The sequence below is a fragment of the Leguminivora glycinivorella genome, chromosome 1, assembly GCF_023078275.1.
Source record: "Leguminivora glycinivorella isolate SPB_JAAS2020 chromosome 1, LegGlyc_1.1, whole genome shotgun sequence".
Lineage (NCBI taxonomy): Eukaryota > Metazoa > Arthropoda > Insecta > Lepidoptera > Tortricidae > Leguminivora > Leguminivora glycinivorella.
In genome coordinates this window covers 9,735,365-9,757,944 of record NC_062971.1, presented here as the reverse complement: position 1 = coordinate 9,757,944, position 22,580 = coordinate 9,735,365, and the positions used below count along the sequence as shown (strand labels likewise).

General features: G+C 36.1%; 1 protein-coding gene and 1 non-coding gene across 5 annotated transcripts; one reads left to right on the top strand and one right to left on the bottom strand.

Annotated features, from left to right (window-relative positions):
* Positions 1-383: 383 nt before the first annotated feature.
* Positions 384-20,968, bottom strand: LOC125228948. Of its 4 annotated transcripts, none has more exons than XM_048133674.1 (4): positions 20,871-20,968; positions 17,033-17,179; positions 6,486-6,608; positions 384-2,528 (listed from the first exon to the last, which is right to left on the bottom strand). In XM_048133674.1, exons 2-4 carry the CDS (start codon positions 17,109-17,111, stop codon positions 1,954-1,956), a joined length of 777 nt encoding a protein of 258 aa, XP_047989631.1. In that variant the 5' UTR covers positions 17,112-17,179; positions 20,871-20,968; the 3' UTR covers positions 384-1,953. The 4 variants fall into 4 exon arrangements, with proteins under 4 accessions (XP_047989631.1, XP_047989653.1, XP_047989648.1 ...); XM_048133696.1 differs by having other exon boundaries at positions 20,867-20,884; XM_048133691.1 differs by lacking the exon at positions 20,871-20,968 and adding an exon at positions 20,785-20,870.
* Trnat-ggu lies at positions 9,280-9,351 on the top strand. Its single transcript has one exon. It is a non-coding gene; the product is annotated as a tRNA-Thr (tRNA).
* Positions 20,969-22,580: the final 1,612 nt, after the last annotated feature.

Genomic DNA, 22,580 nt, shown 5'->3' with positions numbered 1-22,580 from the left:
ATGATTAAGACTTTAAATTATATTATAAGCAAAATGAGTGTGTAATTTTTATACATATAATGTATGTATATGTATTTATATTTTGCGAATGTATTTAAACTTGTTTATACCTATCTGTGAGTAGGTAAGTATCAAACCACAATGTCAGCATCGCAGTTTAAAAAGCGTATTAGCAACACCGATTATACGATCATACTTACAAATGATAATACAAGACCGATTTCAGAAAGCTTTGCCTGACATTTTTGAGCTCCACTAGTAAGTGTGATCGAGATTAGAATATTTTGGGCAAATCATTGACTTGAGTACATACGAGTACTTAGGTACCTAGCTAATTTATAACTAAAAGGAAATTCACAATAACTAACAAGGATGTTATTCAGTATGAATTTTAATCGCAAATTTCCTGAATCACAACATAGTATTAAGATAAAACAATGCCATGGATGGTAAATCGTATAAAGGTGATTTAATTGACTCTAATAATCTAAAACAATAAATAGCGAAGATACTAGAAGACTTGATTGTAATATACCTATATCTCGATGTAGAAATTACAAACATTTCCTCACATTTTCTACGTTGTTCGACTCAACTTACTCTCTAATTAATTCACTAAATGCGCAATTTTACTTTTAAAATAAAATACGTATTACCTAAATTTAATTATATTTTATTTGGAGGTACAAAAGCTCAGGTTGTAACGACACGAATTAATAGATAATCTACATGGATAGTTAAAAAAAAGAAATATTGTAACCGCAATCGTCGCAAGTAAGTATTCTTTGGACTTTTTGACAAATTACATATATACGACTTTAACGGTAGTAGGTTTGTTTAGTAGGTAAGAATTTAGTCATAAGTAAATTATTTTTAGATGTGGCTCTAATATACTTTCACATGCAATCGGATATGTGAAGTTAAAATCTGGGGGCACGGTAGCGCCCCCGCCAAGACGAACCAACTGAAACGCGAGGGCACACCTAACCAGTTCTTGACCTGTTTTACTTATACTGCTTACAAGACCGAATACAATTTCTATATTTTCGAATATTTATTACATAAAGAAAGTTTTAACATAATTATAATTGAGAAACTCATTGCATGACATCTATTAAATACAATAACTAATACAGCAGCTAACTGAAGTGTAGGTACTTAGTTACATGACACTGTGATGATGTACATTAACGTGCAAAGTTGTTAACTTTACTAAACAAGTAGGTATATTAAAACTATGATCTAAAGCGTTTGGCAGAGAATGAGGACCAGTCTTAATTGGGTTTATGAACACGCCACGTTTTGAGCCTAATTAGTCAGGCAATTCCATAAAATGTTTTCAGAGTTAAACACTAAAGGTAATACTAATTTCAGGTGAGTAATTATTTCTCAACTTATTAATTGTCATTAATTACATCTTCTTAAGCTCGGATATTATCTATATTTTCAACGTGTACAATATTACGCTTTGCCTTATAGACATTGAGCTTTAACTACAACTTGCATCTGGTGCATTCATATTATCGATTCCCCGCCTCGGACAAACTGACGCCTTTTCGTCCGAGATGCAAAATGTATTTGATGCAAAATGCTTTTAGCTCTCACATTTTTACAGACGTTGTTTAATGTTCAAATAAATCTGACTTTATCTGACATGCTTTTAATGACTTACCGCGAGCTATTTCTGTTTTATTTTCGCCATAAGTACCTATTAGGTTCCTGAATGAAAACGATTTTTCCTTGGGGACTTGTATCTTACTGATTCATAACGTTTATTCCTTTCAATCTTAAGTAGGTACACATTCGATCATTAAACTACAATGTTTTGTTCCCCTTCAGGTTTCGTAATTAACTCAAATAATTGTCTTTCTAACCACAATTTTTATCCTTTACCCTTTACCAACGAAAGTGATGATACCTTAATATATACGCATATTTTAAATACTGCGTCTTTTACAGCATAACTAACAAAATTGTCGTGATTAATATAAAATTTGCAAAGAAAGGTGGAGCGTTATTTTCGTTAGCGGGCAGGTAGGAGCTGGGCGCCGCGGGCGCGGCGGCCGGCCGTCGCAGCCGGCTGTCCTCGTAGGCGCCGCTGCCCTCGCTCTCATCTTCCTCGTCGTCCGAGGGTTCTGTAGCCTCGTGTTTCAAAGCTTCCGCCCTAGGAGCGTTTATGTCATTCAAACTACCATCCAGGTTTGGTTTCAATGTAGTTGTTGTATAAACAGGTGTCGTCGTATTATTTCGCTTGTCTTGGACTGATTTTACCGTAATTGTCTCATACAATTTGTTCCAGGACACGTTGCCAAAAGATTGTAAAAACTTATCTGTAAGATCAAGACTCGTCTTATTGAAGTTTCTCATGGTTAAAGTAAAGTTATGGAGCTTATTCCTTAGTTGGTCAGTGAAGGGCGAGTTGCAGCGGTGGCCGGCGCACGTGCAAGTAAGCAGGAGGGTCTGCTGGGTCTGGGTCAGCGTGCACGGGCGAGCGGCACTTGAGGCGCAGGTCAGTGTAGACATAAAATCTGAGAACAATGAAGTACCTACTTTAAAATGGGAGTTTTACCGACATCGTCCGAAATTCATTGCAAGAGGATTGTTTCTTGCTTTTTAGCAATTTGTTCTTATGGAGTATCTATGTATACACTCGCGGGCAAAGAAACCGGGTCAGTGACGAAAACCTCAATATCTTGCAAACCGTTGGTCGGAACTGCATGAAACTAACTCTGTTTTAAAGAGAATTTAATATTCTACTAAATCCAACCTTCAATGTTCTACATACTAACTGGAAAGTGTTTAATTGAAACAAAAGGTTAATTAGGTACTCATTTGGAATTGCGTTCGTTTTAATTCTGCTTCTTTTTAAACAATTGTTTTCAATCTGTGAATGAATTATGATAAAAGGCTGTCATTGTTGTATTTTGTGGTCATTCTTGAATGTCTATCACGCCGTGAACATGAGATGAATGTACTCGTATCATCACTATATTAGAAGAATGAAGAAGTCAGAGATATGCAGCGAGAAGAACAGGTGTGTCACTTTCTACAGTAGATCGAGTCCTCCAACGTTACCTACAAACTGGGCAGAACTTTAGAAGACCAGAAACCAGCAAAACAAAATGTACTACAGCTAGAGAAGATCAATTTATTGTTAAAACCAGGCTCTGAAATCGGCACCTCACAGCAGTTGAAGTGAAAAATCAGCGTTTAGAGACCCAAAAGGATGGCATCAGCGAGTGGACTGTCAGGCGGCAGCACAAAGAAGCAAATTTGACCCCACATAGACCGGCCAATGCCCCAAAACTTGAAAGAATACATCGAACAGCAAGACGACTTTATGCCCGCGATCACAGATACTGGGGTAACGAAGAATGGGCAAGAACTTTGTTTTCTGATGTATCCAGATTTTTGCTCTATGCAAAGTTTACAGCGGCGAAAAGTTTACAGACGGCCTGGTGGACGGCCATGTTTTGAGGAAAAAGTGGCGTTCGGCGGTGGTCAGTTATGGTTTGGGCTGGAATCTCTTCAGAGAGTCGCACGGAGTTCATTTTAATTGAAAATAGTACATTTAAGAGTGCAAGATATGTGAAAGAGAATCTTAATGAGCATGTCTACCCAAACTTAGTTAATATGGGTGAAAATTCTATGTTTATGCATGACAACGCTGGGCCACACACAGCACAAATTGTCAGAGATTATTTTTTGGAGGTTGGTCATCAGCTTTATGAGCTGGCCCTCGAGGAGCCTGGACTTGAAATCCGATTGAGCATGTATGGGACGAGGTTCAGAGGCATGTAAGAGCTGAAACCGTGCCCAGTTACACTTATAGACCTGAAACAGGCGTTAGTGGAAGAATTGGATAATATCCCGCAAAAACGCATAAAGAACTAATAAACAGCATGCCGAATCATCTAGAAGCTGTAAAAAGAGCCTGAGAAGGCAATACGAAGTATTAATTTTTAGTTTTTGTGTTGTATGTGAAGTACCTACTGGTAATTTATTGCACGTAAAATTGGTTGATTTTTTGTTTCCTATGTAATTTAATTAAACAAAAGAATTACGATTCCACCATTTGATGTTATTTAATTCAGTATTATCTACAACATGCAGTTTAATTCATGTCCCTAGCTTGATTATTTTAGGAGATATTACAGATTTTCGTACTGACCCGGTTTCTTTGATCGCGAGTGTAGTATGCTTATTCTGTTTTATTGAAGTGAAGCCTCTAATGCGACTTCCAACTGACAGCGCGTGACACTCAGTCATTGTTACTTTGCGTGAAATGCCGCTCATTCAGCGCGTAACATTCTGTCAGCGCTTAACATTCTGTCTCAACGCGACTCGCTCATTAAATAAATAAATAAATATTATAGGACATTCTTACACAGATTGACTGAGGCCCACGGTAAGCTCAAGAAGGCTTGTGTTGTGGGTACTCAGACGGATTATGCGACGTTCTTGCCAATGTCACTTCTTCCTATTCGCAGTTCTGGACAATCTGAATTCTACGCAATTAGTATTTCACCTCATTCGCTATTGTGCACAGTTATTACTTGTGAACAGTGGCGATTCTTCCTGTTCGTATTTCTGCACATTCTGAATTGCACACAGTAGTTTTTGACCTCATGCGCTATTATGTGCAGTCATTATTTGTGTACAATAGCGATTCTTCCTGTTCGCAATTCTGCACAATCTAAGTTCCAGACAACAGGTATTTCGCCTCATTCGCTACTGTGCACAGCCATTATTTGTGTACAGAATAGTTTCTTCCTATTCGCAAATCTACGCAATCCGAATTCGACGCAATAGGTATTTCACCTCATTCGTTATTGTGCACAGTCATTATTTGTATACAGTATAGTTTCTTCCTATTCTCAATTCTACGCAATTCGATTTCCACACAATAGGTATTTCGCCTCATGCGCTATTGTGTACAGTCATTATTTGTGTACAGTATAGTTTCTTCCTATTCGCAATTCTACACAATCTGAATTCGACTCAATAGTATTTCACCTCATTCGATTTTATGCACAGGCATTACTTGTATACAATCTCGTTTTGCACAATCTCAGCTTCCTCAATCCCCGCAAACACGCACACATAGAAACGCAGAAATCTCCTTACATGAGCAGTACGTCGCTGAGGAGTTTCGTAGTTCTACTTCATCAAATGTCACAATGTGAACTATTAATTGTAGCATGACAAATACGAACATTTCACGAAAAATACGAAGGAAACGCTTTTCGCACTACATCTGTAATTATTTAGTAAATATTGGCCTATACCTATAGTCAGCAAAGGTTTGATTTTAACATTTTGTTTACAAGATATTGATATGGTGACTGGTTAGATTTATTTTATTTTGAAATTGGGTCTCAAAATTGAATACAGTGCCTGTAACAACGCTATCTGACACCTAAATATTATTTTTGCTGAATGTGTATAACGGTATAGTTAATATTAATAATGCTATTTGGAGCTTTGCCTACTGTAGTGCGCCGCGGAAGGCACTTTCTGCGTTTCTATGTGTGCGTGTTTGCGGGGATTGAGGAAGCTGAGATTATGCAAAACGAGATTGTACACAAGTAATGCCTGTGCATAAAATCGAATGAGGTGAAATACTATTGGGTCGAATTCAGATTGCGTACAATTGCGAATAGGAAGAAAGTATACTGTATACAAATAATGACTGTGCACAATAGCGCATGAGGCGAAATACCTATTGTGTGGAATTCGAATTGCGTAGAATTACGAATAGGAAGAAACTATACTGTATACAAATAATGACTGTGCACAATAACGAATGAGGTGAAATACCTATTGCGTCGAATTCGGATTGCGTAGAATTGCGAATAGGAAGAAACTATTCTGTACATGGCTGTGAACAGTAGCGAATGAGGCGAAATACCTGTTGTGTGGAACTTAGATTGTGCAGAATTGCGAACAGGAATAATCGCTATTGTACACAAATAATGACTGCACACAATAGCGCATGAGGTCAAAAACTACTGTGTGCAATTCAGAATGTGCAGAATTGCGAACAGGAAGAATCGCCACTGTTCACAAGTAATAACCGTGCACAATAGGGAATGTGGTGAAATACTAATTGCGTAGAATGCAGATTGTCCAGAACTGCGAATAGGAAGAAGTGGCATTGGCAAAAACGTCGCATAATCCCATCACACTAATAAATGCCCTTAGCGGGATTCGAACCCGGGACCGCGGCGTAGCAGGCATCATTTCACTCATTCACTTATTCACTCAGTCAGTGACAGAAATGAATGGTTGGAATGTGTGTGTTTTATATTTAGATCGAGTGCAAAATGAGTTTATGTTTGTTTTTCAATAATTTGAACAAATAGCAATGTAAAATATTTAAAACAGTAAAAAGATGGACGTAACTAAAAGCAAAAACGTGATGGTCACTTAACAAAATGTTTTGTATTTTTTCTGTTTTTTATTTTCTAACACATCTGCCTAACCTGGTGCCTTGGCGACGGTGGCGCAATGGAGTCCGCGCGCGGGACATGGCGCTTGCAGCCGCCGCTCCGACTGGCAGGCGCTCTGGTTGTGCGGACACTGGTAACATTGTCTTGCTCCCGTATCTGTGGGACAAAACATAATGCACATACATTAATGTGTTGTCAGTAGGCATCTATTTAAAAATTACATCTAGGTATAGTATGAATTTTCTGAGATGAACTTTTCGCTTTAGCCGTAATCTGTTAAACAAAGGCCTTTGTTTCTATTATTCACGGCGGCTAGCTCCCGTTTAAACGGCACGTGCTATAGTCTCAGTGTAGTTAAAAAGCAACTATCATGATAGTAATAAGGTTCAAATCCATAAAAAGCCCTTTCGGAGATAACACGTTTTGTCATCTTCAAAAAAAGTTACCTGCATACTGCAAACTGATTGTGGGATGCGTAGTGATGTCTCCCACGGGTTCCACTTACTTGCAGTAGGTATAGCTCCAGGCGTAGAAAGCAAACAAGTAGGATACGTTTTGTAGCTTTATTCTTGAGCACACACATGCGTAAGCGAACAGTTTACAATTTCAGAAGGAGAAATGCAGACAGGCAAAGCAAAAGCACTTAAATAAAATCTATAAAGCGCGAGCGAGTGCACAAAGGAATGCGATTGCAGCGCGGTAGCGCGTGCTGTGCGTCAGAGAGGCAGATCGACTGGTGAGCGCGGCGCGCGGGGGAACATGCGCGGGCGCAGGGCGGCCGGCCGGGAACCGGTCACGCCTAGGGTTGTAAATAGAAAAAAAAACAAATGTTTTTTGAAAAAAAAAACACTTGTTTTTTTTTTCAAAAAACTGAATTATGAAAAAAAACTTCAGAATTATGAAAAAAAACATGAAAAAAAACCGAGCACCTTGGTTTTTTTTCTAAATATGGTTTTTTTTCAGATGAACAAATAATACGACAATAACGGTTTTTCGTGAGTAGTAACGTGTTTCAATAACAATAACGTACATTTTAATTCAGTATACAAACGTTTATTGGGGAATCCCCGATGCGGCGTGTAGCATGGAGAGACGGTGGTGTTGCCAACAGTAAATAGTGATAACTACAAACTACAGATTTCGTAAATGTTACTTTTATAAGACCAGAAATTAAAGTTATTTGATTAAATTCGTTTAATAGTTAACATTAAGTCTAAAAAACCGTATAAAAGTATTAACTACTTTGCAAATTTTGAGATTTCGTACTTTAGAAAAAAAACATACTCCAGAAAAAAAACCTGTTTTTTTTCACGGTTTTTTTTCATGTTTTTTTTTCAAGCTAGAAAAAAAACCGTTTTTTTACAACCCTAGTCACGCCACGGCGTTATCAGCTGTGTGCAGTCGCTCCGTGCGCTAAACTATCTACTAATAACAAGAATCTGTTTGGGCCATTTTTTTCAAAGTTGTCCACCCCACTTTTTTTTTGGATTTGGAAATTTTTATGTGGTTTCCACTTAGAATCGCGAGCTCTTTCTATTCTAATAGGAGAAAAAAAGTGTCCCAAGGTTTTTTTCCTATTCCGTTACCATTTTTTCGTACATTTTGTATGGTGGTAACGGAATGGAAGGTTCGAAAAAATGTATGGAAATCTTGGGACATTTTTTTTCTCCTATCAGAATCGAAAGAGCTCGCGATTCTGAGTAATAATCGCGTAAAAAATACCCATGTTACAAAAAAAGTGGGGTGGACAACTTTGAAAAAAATGGCCCGTTTGTCCGCTTCAACATACAAAATATGTGACATTAACATTTTATATTTTATTTTCACATAGTTCAGCTTAATTATTTCATAGTAATGAATAAAAGGGTAAAAATCATTAAATGCTAATCAACAATTAAAATTACTGTACATAATCGTTAATTGAATAATTAGGATATAAATTAAATTCATTTGACATAATTAAATTCATTGTAAATAAATAAAATTAAAATGATTTGATATAAATAATTAATTTGAATTGATTGATGAATAAAAATTGTAAAAAGTAAAACTGTAAAATGTAAAACAATAAAAACATTAAAATTAATAAAATACATAAAATCTGTGGCAGAACGCCTACATGATTAATAAATTTGAACCTTATTGCTATCATGATAGTTGCTTTTTAACTACACTGAGACTTTAGCACGTGCTGTGGAAACGGGAGCTAGCCACCGTGAATAATAGAAACAAAGGCCTTTGTTTAACAGATTACGGCAAAAGTGAAAAGTTCATCTCAAAAAGTTCATACTATACCTAGTTGATCCAAAACCAACCTTTGAAAAGTAAACATATAAATTAAGTACCTAATTATTCATTCTCAAATTTAAAGGTCTACAATCTCCTATACTATGACATGACTATTCTATACTAAAATACCTACTTTTTATCGAGGTAACAAATCGTTTTAATCTATTTTAATTAACACCGATCATATTACACGAGTAATTAATTATGCACAAGCGAATTGAAATTGCTACATCAATACACTTTCGTGGTCGGGTATTCTGCACATTCGGTAAATGTGGCCAATCCTCAATGTCGACAAACGAATAAATCTGCATACCTAGTTCACTCCTAGTTGCAATACTTACGAAATGTTGTTTATTTTCAGCAATATTTACACATAGTTATAGGTAGGTACTTGGTACTACATTAGGACTCAGTACGAGCCTATGAGACGTAAATACAAATGTCATGTTATACTCTGAAGTCTGACTGGTATGCATATATTTATTAGGGTTCCGTAGTCAACTATATACATGGAATTTTCGACCCTTGCCTTCGTGACCCGATGGCCAAGCGGTTTAGGTATCCGTCCGGTAAACGGAGGACGCTGGTTCGATTCCAGCTCGGGACACTTGGAGGCCTTGGTCAATTTTTCTTTGTAAATGACATTTATTTCATGTTTATGAAGTATAATAGTAGTGTGACTACATAAAATACAACTTAAAATATTTTATATGAAAATAATTTAATTTGTTCTTAGAGTATGATAAATGTATTTATTTCGGACATTATGTTTTCGCAGTTTCCAAGTTACTTACATACTTTTGTGTTGTAAGTGTAATTGCGCTTGAATTGTGTGTCCATGTTTGTTAGCAACACATACAGAAGTTCGAGTTTATATTAAAAGTGAGAAAAATAAAAATTACGATGCGCTATATCAGGCGCCGCCGCTGGGAGGTAAATTACAAGTTCGCCGAAGTTAGGTTACATAGAGAACACATATTGTGTAAGAATCCCTTATATAAGTAAAGGATTTATAGTTCCAATTCCAAACTAAGTACCTTACTGTATAGTTTGTATAATTTTGGATAGTTTGAATATACCAGTAGCAGTGTAACAAGAACGATAATAGGTACATTAGGTACGCAGCAGCAGCACACGAGCGGAGGTAGAACTTGATGTGAACTTGCGGAGGTCGACCGCAGCGCGCGAGTTTCTGTTGTCGTGATGAGTGGCTGTTGTGAGTTTAGCGGCACAAACAACTTTATTTATGCATCACCGTTTATAATCGGATCTCTAGCTGTGCTATTTAAATCATGTTTTTATACACCTTTCAATGTAGGTAATATTAAATCCCGCCAAAAACATACCTGTTAAAAAAGGGGCCAAGTTCCTATCGGCTAATAGCTCCCCTAAAAAAGGGTTGAAATCCAATCCAATGCCAACTTTAGATGCAACTTAAAATATAGTATAGTTGTGAAAATACGTAAGTACTTGGTTAAAAATATATAAACTTATAATACTTCGAAATTTGAACTTGGCAGGTTAAATGAATTAAAAAAATATGTTAATTTAACTATAAAATTGTAACGGTTTCTTTTTACTCCAACCTTTTTGTTTGTATTTTGAATACTTTTTTTTAATTCACAAAAAACTTTTCAGATTTTTACTTTAAATTTACCCACCCTTGCGGATGTATATCGTACTTCAAATTAATACGTATTTTTAGCATTGGTGCTGGCCGATTTGACGATTCAAAATTCAAATTTTTTATTCGTTCTAGAGATGATTCTGGAAAACGCCAGAATATCGCCGGTGGGCCTTGAGTCCAGATCTGTTACGTTTCCTATGTAAATTTCTACCTATATTTTTCACTAAGTTCTTTTATCTACATTACATATATAGTTTGTGTGCTATACGTTTCCCCGGTTCGGGTAAGTGTTGTAAATTTTGTATATAATCTAGTTGTAAGTTCTTTAGATCCTGTGTCCCTTCCTTTCTTTTATATCTGTTCTACCACACCTTCCTGTTTGACTAACTACATCCGTGAACACCAAAGTGATACTGATGGGTCACTTCCTGACTTTGGTGGGCCGGGTGTGGTAGTCACAAACCTATTGTGACTATCCTAACGCCTAAATATTCTTAGGGCTCTTCCTCCGGGTTCGAGGCTGCTATCCTTCCTCTCCGGACTCGAGGCACTTACCCTCTACTCGCCGCTCGAGTCCGGAACGCTGCTCTACAAGATCTTCCTGCAACTATTCTTCCTCTTCATGCTGTTTCTTCTTCCGACAAGCCCGAGACAACCTACGTTCGACGCGTCGTCCCCGGCCTACTATCAACTAACATCTGCTCAGGGAAGTGAAACCTTAAGGCCTTGTTTCACGGAATTTCCTACCTTCAGCTCAGTTACTTTCCCACGTCCCTCTGAATTTTATTTCTATTTTCTCTTCTCATATGTAAATAAACTTGTAAATATATATCTTCTTTTTTATTTTCTACCTCCACATATAACGCCTTCCTAAACGTTATACAATTAATCAAGTGTACCGTACAGCACGAAAACCTGCGAAGTTCAAATTTAGAAGTATTATAAGTTTAGATATTTTTAACCAAGTACCTACCTACGTATTTTCACAACTATACTCTGTCAAACAAGTCTGTCAGTAAATAAGAACAAAGAAAACTATAGGTATCCTTTTCTCTAGCACCCTAAAGAACAAAGAAAACTATAGGTATCCTTTTCTCTAGCACCCTAAAGAAAAGGATGCATATAGTTTTCTTTGTTCTTATTTACTGACAGACTTGTTTGACAGAGTATATGCCATATGTTTAGTTGCATCTAAACTTGGCATTGGATTGGATTTCCACCCTTTTTTAGGGGAATAATTTGCCGATAAGAACTTGGCCCCCTTTTTAACAGGTATGTTTTTGGTGGGATCTCAAAACTTTTTTTATACCCCGCCCCCATATTCGCGCGTATTCTCATTGTATAACTGGTTCGTAAATATTTTTATTAAAAATTCGATATTCGATTAAGCTAACTCACGCTTGACCGATTTCTTAAATTTCTAATGAAAATATGTTTTACCCCCTCCTCATCTCCCCTCCGCCCCTCCTCTTCGTATTTTCTCATTGTATCACTGGTTCATAAATATTTTTATTAAAAATTCGGTATTAGATTGAGCCAACTCACGCTTGACCGATTTCTGAAATTTCTTTTTAGTAATTTTTTGGTATTATTATATAGGATTATGATAAAATTTACTAATAAATAACATTATTAGTTAATATTAACTACCTTCGATTAAAATTAACTAGGTAACGTTGTGATTGTGACAGTTATGTATAAATATATTTAATATGACATCATACTATTGGACTTTGACTTCGAAAATTTTTCATATGTCGACTCCACGGATTTTAGAACCACGGTATGCCATAAAAAGTCCTAAGCCTAATGATTACGTATGTAGGTATAATTTTACTTCTGTACTTGCAATAGGCACAGCTAAAGGGGGTCAAAAGTGGGTCGAAACGGTTCGTGTAAATAGTGCACGGCATGCGCGCGGCCTCTTGCTGGAACTTGGTTATACATAGGTACCTAGGTTATTTTTTTTTGTGACAATCCTGAAAAGTTAGACACGTTTTAGCAGGGCAAGTACATGACATGCGACATACTGTCGCGCCCATCAGGGCGGATCCAGCTTCGGGGGAAAAGATTCAGATTCATTTATTTCATAATACAAATTACTGTATAAATTGCATGTCAATCTACAAGAATTCATATTACGATCGTCAAATACAATAATATAAATAATTTCATAATACCTAGTTCTAAAAATAAACGATTTAACAATATCTAATTAATGTTTAAGTATTATCTCCTGTAGCGGATCGTCAAATTACACAAATATAAGTCAAATTACAAGAAATTCAATAACATAATATATCGATTTATAATAACAACCTAATTTAGAACATGGTATTCAAAATGTATTAATTTCAATATATTATCTCCTGTAGTGGATCGTCAAAATAACCATTCATATATTCATTAACAGAATAAAACGGTCTATCCAACAAAAAATCTCTCAATAGGCGTTTTAATGTTTGGTCGCACAGTTCATTTCTTACGGTGGCTGGAAGTCGTTCATAATATGTTGGTCCTATGACGCGAGGGTTTTTTTGCGCTAAGGCCATGCGCCGGGGAACTGTTCTTAACCGTCCAGTGGAACGAATGTTTATACCCGAAACATGAACGCGTTTAAAGTCAGATATATTGTTTCTAACAAACATTATAACTTCAAACAGGTATTGTGAAAAATGGGTCATAATGCGTTGTTCCACAAATATGTCTCTGCATGAGTGTCTTGTATTCACTCCGGCCAAAGTACGTAGCGCTCGCTTTTTAACCGCCTTCCAAATCTCAAAGGAAGGGGTTCTCAATTCGTCTGTATTTTTTTATTTATTTTTTAATGTTTGTTCCTCGATATCTCCGTCGTTACTGGACCGATTTTGAAATTTTTTTTTGATTGAATGTATATGCATACAGATTGGTTCCATTTTTCTCAGAACCCAGTTCTGGTGGTGGGATCCTGGAGAAATCGAGGGAACTCCTCAAATCTGAAAGGCATACATATGATGATTTTTGTGTTTTTAAAGGAACAGCATGCATTTACGTACTGAACAGTGACATTTGGTGCAGTGGAACTCCTGATGATGGTCAGAATGGAACTCCTCAAATCTGAACGGAACACTTATAGTGACTTTGGTATTTTTATAAGAACAGCATGCACTTACGTCCAGAACAGTGACATTTGGTGCAGTGGAACTGCTGATGAAGAGTGAGCCGCCCCTGGTTAGAGTTCCGTTCTGATAATCATTCTCATCTGTAAGTACTTTAGAATCATCCAAATTTCAAAATTGGTTCAGAAATGACGGAGATATCGAATAACAAACATTAAAAAATGTGCAGACGAATTGATAACATAATCCAACATTTGAAAGTATTTATCACCAGAACCCCAAAGGAAGGCGGTTTTTTTTCTTAAAAATTATGCATTATAAAGACGCGCTTCGAATCTGTCGAGTTACCCCATATTATTATTCCGTACGATATTAATGAGCGGAAATGGGCAAAGTATACAGATCTTAAGGCATCGTGTGATATTATGGGTTTTAACTTTCGAAGTGCAAAAAATCCTGGATGAAAAAAAAACCCTTAAGAATATAAATTTCAAATATGTTTGCTAAGTTCATATACATATTACGTAGCTATACTGTTTATCCAAAGCTGCTGGGCATATTCGCTTGACCGATGTTTATTCATTTACGTAGGGATGTTATGTTCAGTTGTGTATCATCAATATTGATTCGGATCCAGAGAATATAATACTCACTAGTTCGGATCTGTTATTAACGAGTTTAACGACACACAAGTACCTATCTTTATACATATCTTAGTTAAGCATAATGAATTGGTGGTTAAATATTTTTATCAGAATATGAATTTCGTAGCTAAATACTATTAACGGTGTATTATATTGAGACATGTGATGATTGAGGATATGTCGTAGGCGTCGCCGCCGTCAGGTGCCGTAGCCGGATGGCATTTCTGCGACGCGAAACGAAAACGAAACGCCGCGAAAGGTAGTCTGGCTCTGTCGCGCACATAATACGCAAGAGCGATATTAGAGATAGATATCTACGCGCGTTTCGTTTAGTGCGTGTTTCGTGGGCTTTTGTGCATTCGGCTAGGTACCCAGTAATGACAAAGCAACTTTAATAAGGTTAAGCCTCCGTTGATAATGATATACCTACAATATTTTTAACTTGAAGTTAGTCGGTTTGAACTTCATCTCATCACAAAACCGATGTACGTTACCTATGTTAATTCGACATTGTTCAGCGACCTCAGCATCAAAGCATAACTTCAAAGTAACTCTCAACAAAAGGAAAGCTCGCCTTCTAAACCTTATATCACAAAGGTGAAACCAGAATGAGCATTCACAAATGTTATAAAATGGTTTTCTTAAAATACTTCAAATATCATTTGGCAAGAATTGTGTGACAACTGAAAACAGACTACATTTAATTCAACAGTTCGCGATCATGAAACCAAAAATATAATGTTTAAATATTTTACTATAAAAATACAAAGTTTATAAATCGATAGAGAAGGGACGCTAAGAAAAAACTACGACTTCAGGGGATTCCCACTTACACCACATTTATTTTGTTACTACTCGTGTCTAACATGTGATAATACACAAGTGGCAAGAGTCAAGACACCAACAAAGTCGAGTGGGTGATTTCATTTTTAAATAATTGCCGTAATATTATTTTCGTTTAGCGCGACAATTATGAACTCATGACATGAAATAAAACTATGGAAACGGATATTAAACAGTTCGATTCAATTTCATAATTTTGACCACGAACTCATGTAGGTGAACGATTCGAAACGTCGGTATTAATTATAGTAAGTAATTTAACAGAATTCAATCACGCATTATGTACACTAATGCAAATCTAACTCCTCTTGATTTATATCCCAACCCCATTTCAATTAAGGGAGTCAAACACTTGTGACGTGTGTTTGCGGAGGTGGCCCGGCGGGTCTCGGTCTCGGTAAGAAATCACATTTCTTGCGAATAACATTCGGGTACATTTTGTCGCCGCTTAGGGAAATTCAAATCTCCAACTTTTGCAATAATAAAACTCCAACGATATTACTAAAGTTTGAAGTCACTTCAAATGTTCGATTTGAATTGATTTTTATAAATATTTTTAGTTTCCCTTTTCAAGTTACATTAGATTAGTGCAAGTATTGCAGTACATTTGTAGTGTGCGTACTCCACCTCACCCACGCACGTTTATGCAACTAGTATTATTTATTCGTCTTTCGACTTATTTGTTTAGGCTATAATATTCGTCATTTAATACAGTATACGTCTAAACTCGGACCCAGTAGTTTCCTTTCACACTCAACACTATATGGCGACTCTGCCAGGATAACGCGGAACGGGATATTTCATGGCGATTCTGCCAGTCGGCACAACACCACACATTACTCGTAATATTATTATAGGTAGGTACTTACTGAACCTACTGAAGTCTTATTCACAAGACCGTCTACATTATTAAAACCCCTATTTTAAATAAAGTAACTCACTATACAGTTACTTCAAAATGTAGGTACCTACTTACGTTTACTTTACTTCACAAGATAACTAATTTTGGAATGATATCACAACGCTACACATCTTACCAGTATATATCGTACAATCGAGCTTATTTACCGATTACTGATATCTAAAGGCGGATATTTATCTCCCACGCCTTTCCCGGTTCTGATTGTGTCCGTTTGATTTTCCCCCGGGACCTCGTCGCTGACCTTAATTGCTCATAGATACGGGTGGTCTATAATTATTCTTATATAAGGTCAGAACATATTTTTCGGGAAAAGTTATAAGTATGGAATTAATGAGCAAGATGAGTAAGTAATTGAGTAACTTCTAATTCTACTAACCTACAAATAAGTACCTGTCATATACTCGCCCTATTTAACCCTTGAAGTGTAAGTGATACCTAAGAAAATTATCTATAAGAGTTATTTTTGTATATGAACCATACCAACCATAAAAAATACATCATTATCTTCGAAAATAAATAGAAATAATAAAGTAAGGATAGCATATGAATAATCTGCTTAAAAGCTCCTAATCTGTCACAAGTACACTGATCAAAACGTTTAGACCCCTCAAAGCAATGCGATGTTTTTAAACATTTACAACCACAAAGAATCCTAAAGGACGTGTAATCCATTTATTCATCGCTATGACCCTCCAACGAAACTAATATGGGTTCTATGAAGAGATGCCTAAGAAGACTTTGCTTAAGCTCCTATTAGATATACCTACGTTTCCCGGGTTCGGTAACGTAATGTTGGTTTTTTCCTTAACTTAAGGAAATGCAAAATATCACACAAACCTAAGCAATGGATTCGATTAACTCGCACATTTTAATAATAATTTGAAAATAAATATGCTTTTGATATTCAAGGGAGAATCTTCCAAAGCCTGTCGGTTTATTTGAAAGAACGTAATTTAAGTAGACAGAAATTAAATACATTTTCTAAGGTTTACCTTCCTGCAATATCAAACACATTACATTACTTTTCTAGATAATAAATAACTGATTGTATTACTTAAGCACCAAAGGGTGAATTAATTATTTACTTCCGTTAAACAAACAGAATCCCTCTATGTTTAAGTAGGTAGGTATTTTATGAAAAAAATATTACTCACCTTTCTGTAGAAGAGCTCCAGTTCTCACGTCAATCATGAGAATTGCGATGATACTCATAAAACACATTGAGGCATACATTATTGACCCCACTATGTTGTTCACTTGGCACCAATCTAATAGTTCACTTTAGACGTCTTGCGTATTAGCTAAATAAGAACAATAGTTAAAGTACTTTTAGTACTAGCCACTTTCCAATAACTGGATACCATACTCGTATAGGTGCTAAACCATTGTTTTGATTACATTTCAAAATTCAAGTAAATTTTTGAACCAATATGTATTTGGTATTGTGTAAGTAATATGTATACATATAATATAATTGAATGTATTAGTAGTGTCCAGTTATTGGAAGGAGGGCAGACAAACATACATATATTTAGTACATATATAGACAACCTATCCTATGGATGGGTTCATCTTCCACGGCAACCGGTCTAGTTGGTCTTGGTAGTTACCCTGCCTGAGAAGCCGAAGTTCCGAGTTTGGACTCCGTTAAGGGCATGTTAAGATATTTAATAATATCAGTGTGCGTAGCTGAATGCAGAAACGTTCTCGATAATATCTCTTTCGTAGCTATCTATCTCTATCGATCTTGCGTATTGGCGCGACAGAGCCAGACTACATTTCTGCGGCGTTTCGCATCGCAGAAATGCCATTCGGCTACGAGGCAGGACCTGAGTCATGGTTCTTTTATATGTATATAAGTAATTATGTCTTTATCTAAATATCTTGACGACCGGTCTGGCTCAGTCGGTAGTGACTATAGTGACTCTGCCTGCTAAGCCGCGGCCCTGGGTTCGAATCCCGGTAAGCGCATTTATTTGTGTGTTGAGCACAGATATTTGTTCCTGAGTCATGGATGTTTTCTATGAATATAAGTATGTATATCGTCGCTTAGCAGTTAGCACCCATAGTACAAGCTTTGCTTAGTTTGGGGCTAGGTTGATCTGTGTAAGGTGTCCAATATTTATTTATTTATTAAGTACCTAATGTATATCGTTGCCGAGTACCCATACAAACTATGCATAATTTGGGGCTATAGGTCGATTTGTGTAATTTATGTAGGGGACAACTTTACTAAACAGGTACTTTTTATGACAGTGTTATAACTCTGGCTGTTACCGAACCCTAAGAGTGAATAATATTGTGTTCTTTTTACAGGTGCAAACAATGATCCATTTTCCTTCAATAAGATATTATCGTGGCCACGTTCATCATCCGGCGAGACTGCAGAAAATTACAACGTAATAAAGGATATTTCCCGAGCTCCCGGTGGGTTTACTTTATACCTTTATAATAACCGTATTGAGTAAGTATTTAAAACGTTTTTACTTAGATTATTTCTGAAACATTTTAAAGAAATTAATAACGTTCTTTTGAGTGTTTTTATTTTGGTGGTATAAAATAATTATATTACATTCGACCTCAATGATGTAAGCATTAAGAGATTGTGATATTTCTTGAGTATTTTAAATGCATATCTTATACATATAATAACGTAGTTACTGTAGGATATTTAGCAGACGAAAGAGCAATACTCGGAAAATATCTGAAACTATATAACTATGTCAGCGACTAACGACTTAAGAATAGTTATTTGTTATACAAGGGGACAAAGTTGTATTTTAACGCCGAGTGTGGAATTGAAAAACGAGCAAGTGAAAGGATTCTATAGTTGAACCACGAGCGAAGCGAGTGGTTCGAGAATAGAATCCTGAACTTGCGAGTTTTTTAACACACGAGAAGTAAAATACATTTGCACCCGAGTGTAACACAAAACTTTTCCTCTCACTATAGCGAGGAAACTACAACGCAAAAAATGCGTTTATCACTACTTCCAGTAGTTCCACAGGTGGTAAATCATCGTTATTACTAGATTCACCTAATTTTATCAATTTTATTTTAAAAAATTTTAAAGCAGTTAATTTGACTTTATTCAAGGTCAAATTACTTTACCCACTAGTGGATAAAATGCGTTTTTACCCGCTGGTATTAAATGACAAAACACGTGTTTCCGGGCTAGTGAGGGGAAAAAAATATTACAAGTATAGCAAACACGGACGCCGGCAAGACACATTTTAGGACAACATAAGCCGATTTAACCTCTCGCGGGCTCTGACTAACGTTATGAACCTTCAAATATTATCCCTCTTAAGAAATTAAGCTTAGTCATGTTTATTAGTCATGCTTATATGAAAGTTATTTTCCAATTACCTACAAAATGTATTAGATAATGCATGACAATACGATTAAGTTGGTAAAAATGTGGGCTAAGACAAATACTGGGGCAAGACTAACACATGTAGGATCTTGTCATTCTTGAATCTTGATCCGGGGTAAATAAAATATCGTTTGTTTTAATATCATCTTAATTGAATAAGACTTCTACTATCGTTATTTAATTAAACCTGTAAACTTGATTAAATGACTAAGTGAAACAAATGCTTGTTCTTTTGTTTAGTAGTTAATGTGATAGAGCCCCTGGAAGGCAACCAATCCATTAGCAAAGGTGCAATTTCCTCGTGTGAAGCGCATTACGCTTTACATATTATATTGTTTGGAAAAATAAACTGGACAAGTACTTAATTACTAGTATTTGTCTTAACCTAAGATATTGGTACAGAGATTAATAAAGTCAGTAAACGTGAAGAATGATGGATCAAATTAATTTCCAACCTAACCACATTACTTAATAATCCATATAAAATAAATAAAACTTTTTTCATCACATTTGATGTTTAAAGGTCTCATTGCGTTTACTATTTTATTCCCAAGTGAATAATGGATTTAGTTTTAAAAATTAATACAATCCGTACAATACTTCAGGCAAAGGATGTTTCAATCAGAAATGAAATGAATTTTTGTCATTAAAAATATGAAAAATTAAATTAAATACTTGTTAGTAGCTATACAACCTCTAATTTAATTGATACTTGTAAAGAGGGTATCAACAATACTATTCAGGTATCCGATTGTCAGCGAACCTTCGTCTATTGACGAATATTTAGGGTTGGCTGTTTGAACCACTGTATTTTGTGTGTTTAAATTAATTTTGGCGAGCATAACCACACTCTAAAAGGACCGAGTTAACCTTAAATATATTTTACTTTAATAATTTCCAAGACTAAATACTTAATAAAATATAATTGTAGGTATGCATATACATATATTATTAATGTATATGGATGCGTGTTATAAATATACAATTAAATATCTGTCCCACCATTGCCCTTAGCATAAATCGAACCCAGAACCCGTCGGCTTAATAGGCAATTATGCAGACTAGCACTAGGCGGACCGGTCGTGAAATATTTTATTTAGAAACAAGTCGCTTATTTACATACTAGAATTTACTAGATGTATGCATTTTCACCTGCCTTTTTCACTTCTCTTCGTATTACCTATATATAACGACAAGGCCTTATTTTTTAATCATATTAATTTATGCCTCTTTCATAGTTATACTAAAAACCTAACCAATTTAAATAATTAGGTTCAACTAATGATATATATAGCAATTTTAGACAACTTAAACCTTTCATAATATGTTATGTAGGTATTTTAAATTTATAATACATATCAATGGCACCTAATTTTCGCACTATCTTCTAGGAATAAAAAGATGCCAAAATATAGGTACATAATATTAGAAGGTATGCCAAATAATTAAAATTCCAATTTAATTTAACATATTATACATGAATCAATTACCTTCTTTTTAATTTACGAAAAAGTGTTTAAAATTGCCGACCTCATTAAAATCCCAAACCTGTGTTAAATAAGCGAGTTATTGTTAATACTTATGAAACACCATAATTATATGCACTAATTACGTACTGTGCACGTTTCTACACCTTCACGGAATTTTTATTGGCTCATTAAATAATTCGCGAATCCGCTCTCACGCACGTGTCGCGCGGCGGCCTCTACGGCGTAGCACGTCGTAGCTCCGCGGCCGCGGCTCGTAGCGGACTGAGCCCGCAGATTCGCGCATCGCCCCTCGCTGTACCACGGAGGCTTTGTTAACGACTCATCGGACGAATATCAATAATGTATCGAGTGTAATGCTGGCTGACTCTCAATATATAAGAAAACTAAATAATGCCAAAAGGAAATGTAACTTGTCCAGCGAAACCATTTAATTCTATTATTTAAGAGCCGTGCTCACTCACCTGGCATTTATGCGGAGTAATGATTGTGCTTTGTGTTTTGTTCCCGGTTATTCATTTCGCCTGCATTGTTCTGGTTATTGCTGTTAATTTGTTGCGAGCGTGTAACGTGCGATACGTTCCCGTTGTGCATGTACATGAAAGTGGCCCCGCCGGCATAATCATTGTCATAATTTAGATTTATTAGTTCATCGGGATTCACCAGCTAATATGCAAATCATTCGCAATAGACAATCGCAGTCGCACGGACCTATATTGTTAAATACCAGGGATGTAACGGAGCTCTGCTTCTGCTTCCGTTTCTACGGAACTTCCGTTTTGTTTTACACATCCGCTTCTGTTCCGGTTCTGTTATTTTTCAAACGGAAGTTATAACGGATGTCGGAACCTAGCGCGACGGTGGGACATGAGCGGCGTACATCAAAGACCAACAGGTCTATACCTGTCATTCGCTCATCTCTCCGCTTGCCACGTGCTGCGATACTAAACATCAATCGCTTCATTCCATTGCGCGCCAATATTTGTCCTGTCCACCTAGTTAGTAGCGAGTGAAGAACTATTCAGTGGTGCAGGGCTTATCTACGAACCCCTTAGAAGCAAACTGCCGGGAGATAAAGCTGCTAATTTGTTTATTAAATACAACTTCTTTTACAATCACTCCATTTAATTTAAAAATTTAATTGTGTGCTAACAATTACACATATAATTTTAATGGTTAGTTTTGGATTGTATTATACTACCTACGAGTAAGTTTTCTTGTCGTTTCTAAAACCTTTTACGGCATAATAAAGGTTTAAAAGGATTCTTATGTGATTACCTAAACAACAAACAATCTTAAAGTTCAAGGTGATTTAAATTTTTGGATTGTAATGAATGATATACTTAAGATAAAATATCAGGTAACTTTTCTTTTCGTTTTTAAAACCTAAGTGGGCCTAAAGGCTGATTACAGGCTGAACAGTAAACACCTAAAAGTTCTAGGTAATTTAATTAGTTTTGGTTTATGTTATACCTATGTGGTATTTTTTCATTTCGTTTTTAACATCTATAAGCTCCGCTTCTGGTTCCGGTTCCGCTTCTGCTTCCGTTAAACTAAATTCAAAACTTCCGCTTCCGCTTCCGGTTCCGTTAAAACCACATCCGTTACATCTCTGTTAAATACCTATGTGCCATTTGAACATTCATACTCGTAATTGAAGGTCATTATTATTGAATAATTTTTGATCGCCACTTATACATGGAAACAGGCTTGCATTGCTCTAATTAGCTGCACTATCTGCAGCATGTTATCTGGACAATTGGATGAGATTAAACCTCACTCAAACATAATAATTATATAGGTATCACATGTCATGCAGCCTAATTGTAATCACGTTCA

Excerpts from the sequence above, each read along its gene's own strand:
- LOC125228948 (XM_048133674.1), bottom strand. The coding sequence starts at position 17,111 with ATGTATGCCTCAATGTGTTTTATGAGTATCATCGCAATTCTCATGATT. Across the intron at positions 6,609-17,032 it reads TGGAGCTCTTCTACAGAAAG|ATACGGGAGCAAGACAATGT; the intron begins GTGAGTAATATT and ends TTTGTCCCACAG. Across the intron at positions 2,529-6,485 it reads CACCGTCGCCAAGGCACCAG|ATTTTATGTCTACACTGACC; the intron begins GTTAGGCAGATG and ends CATTGTTCTCAG.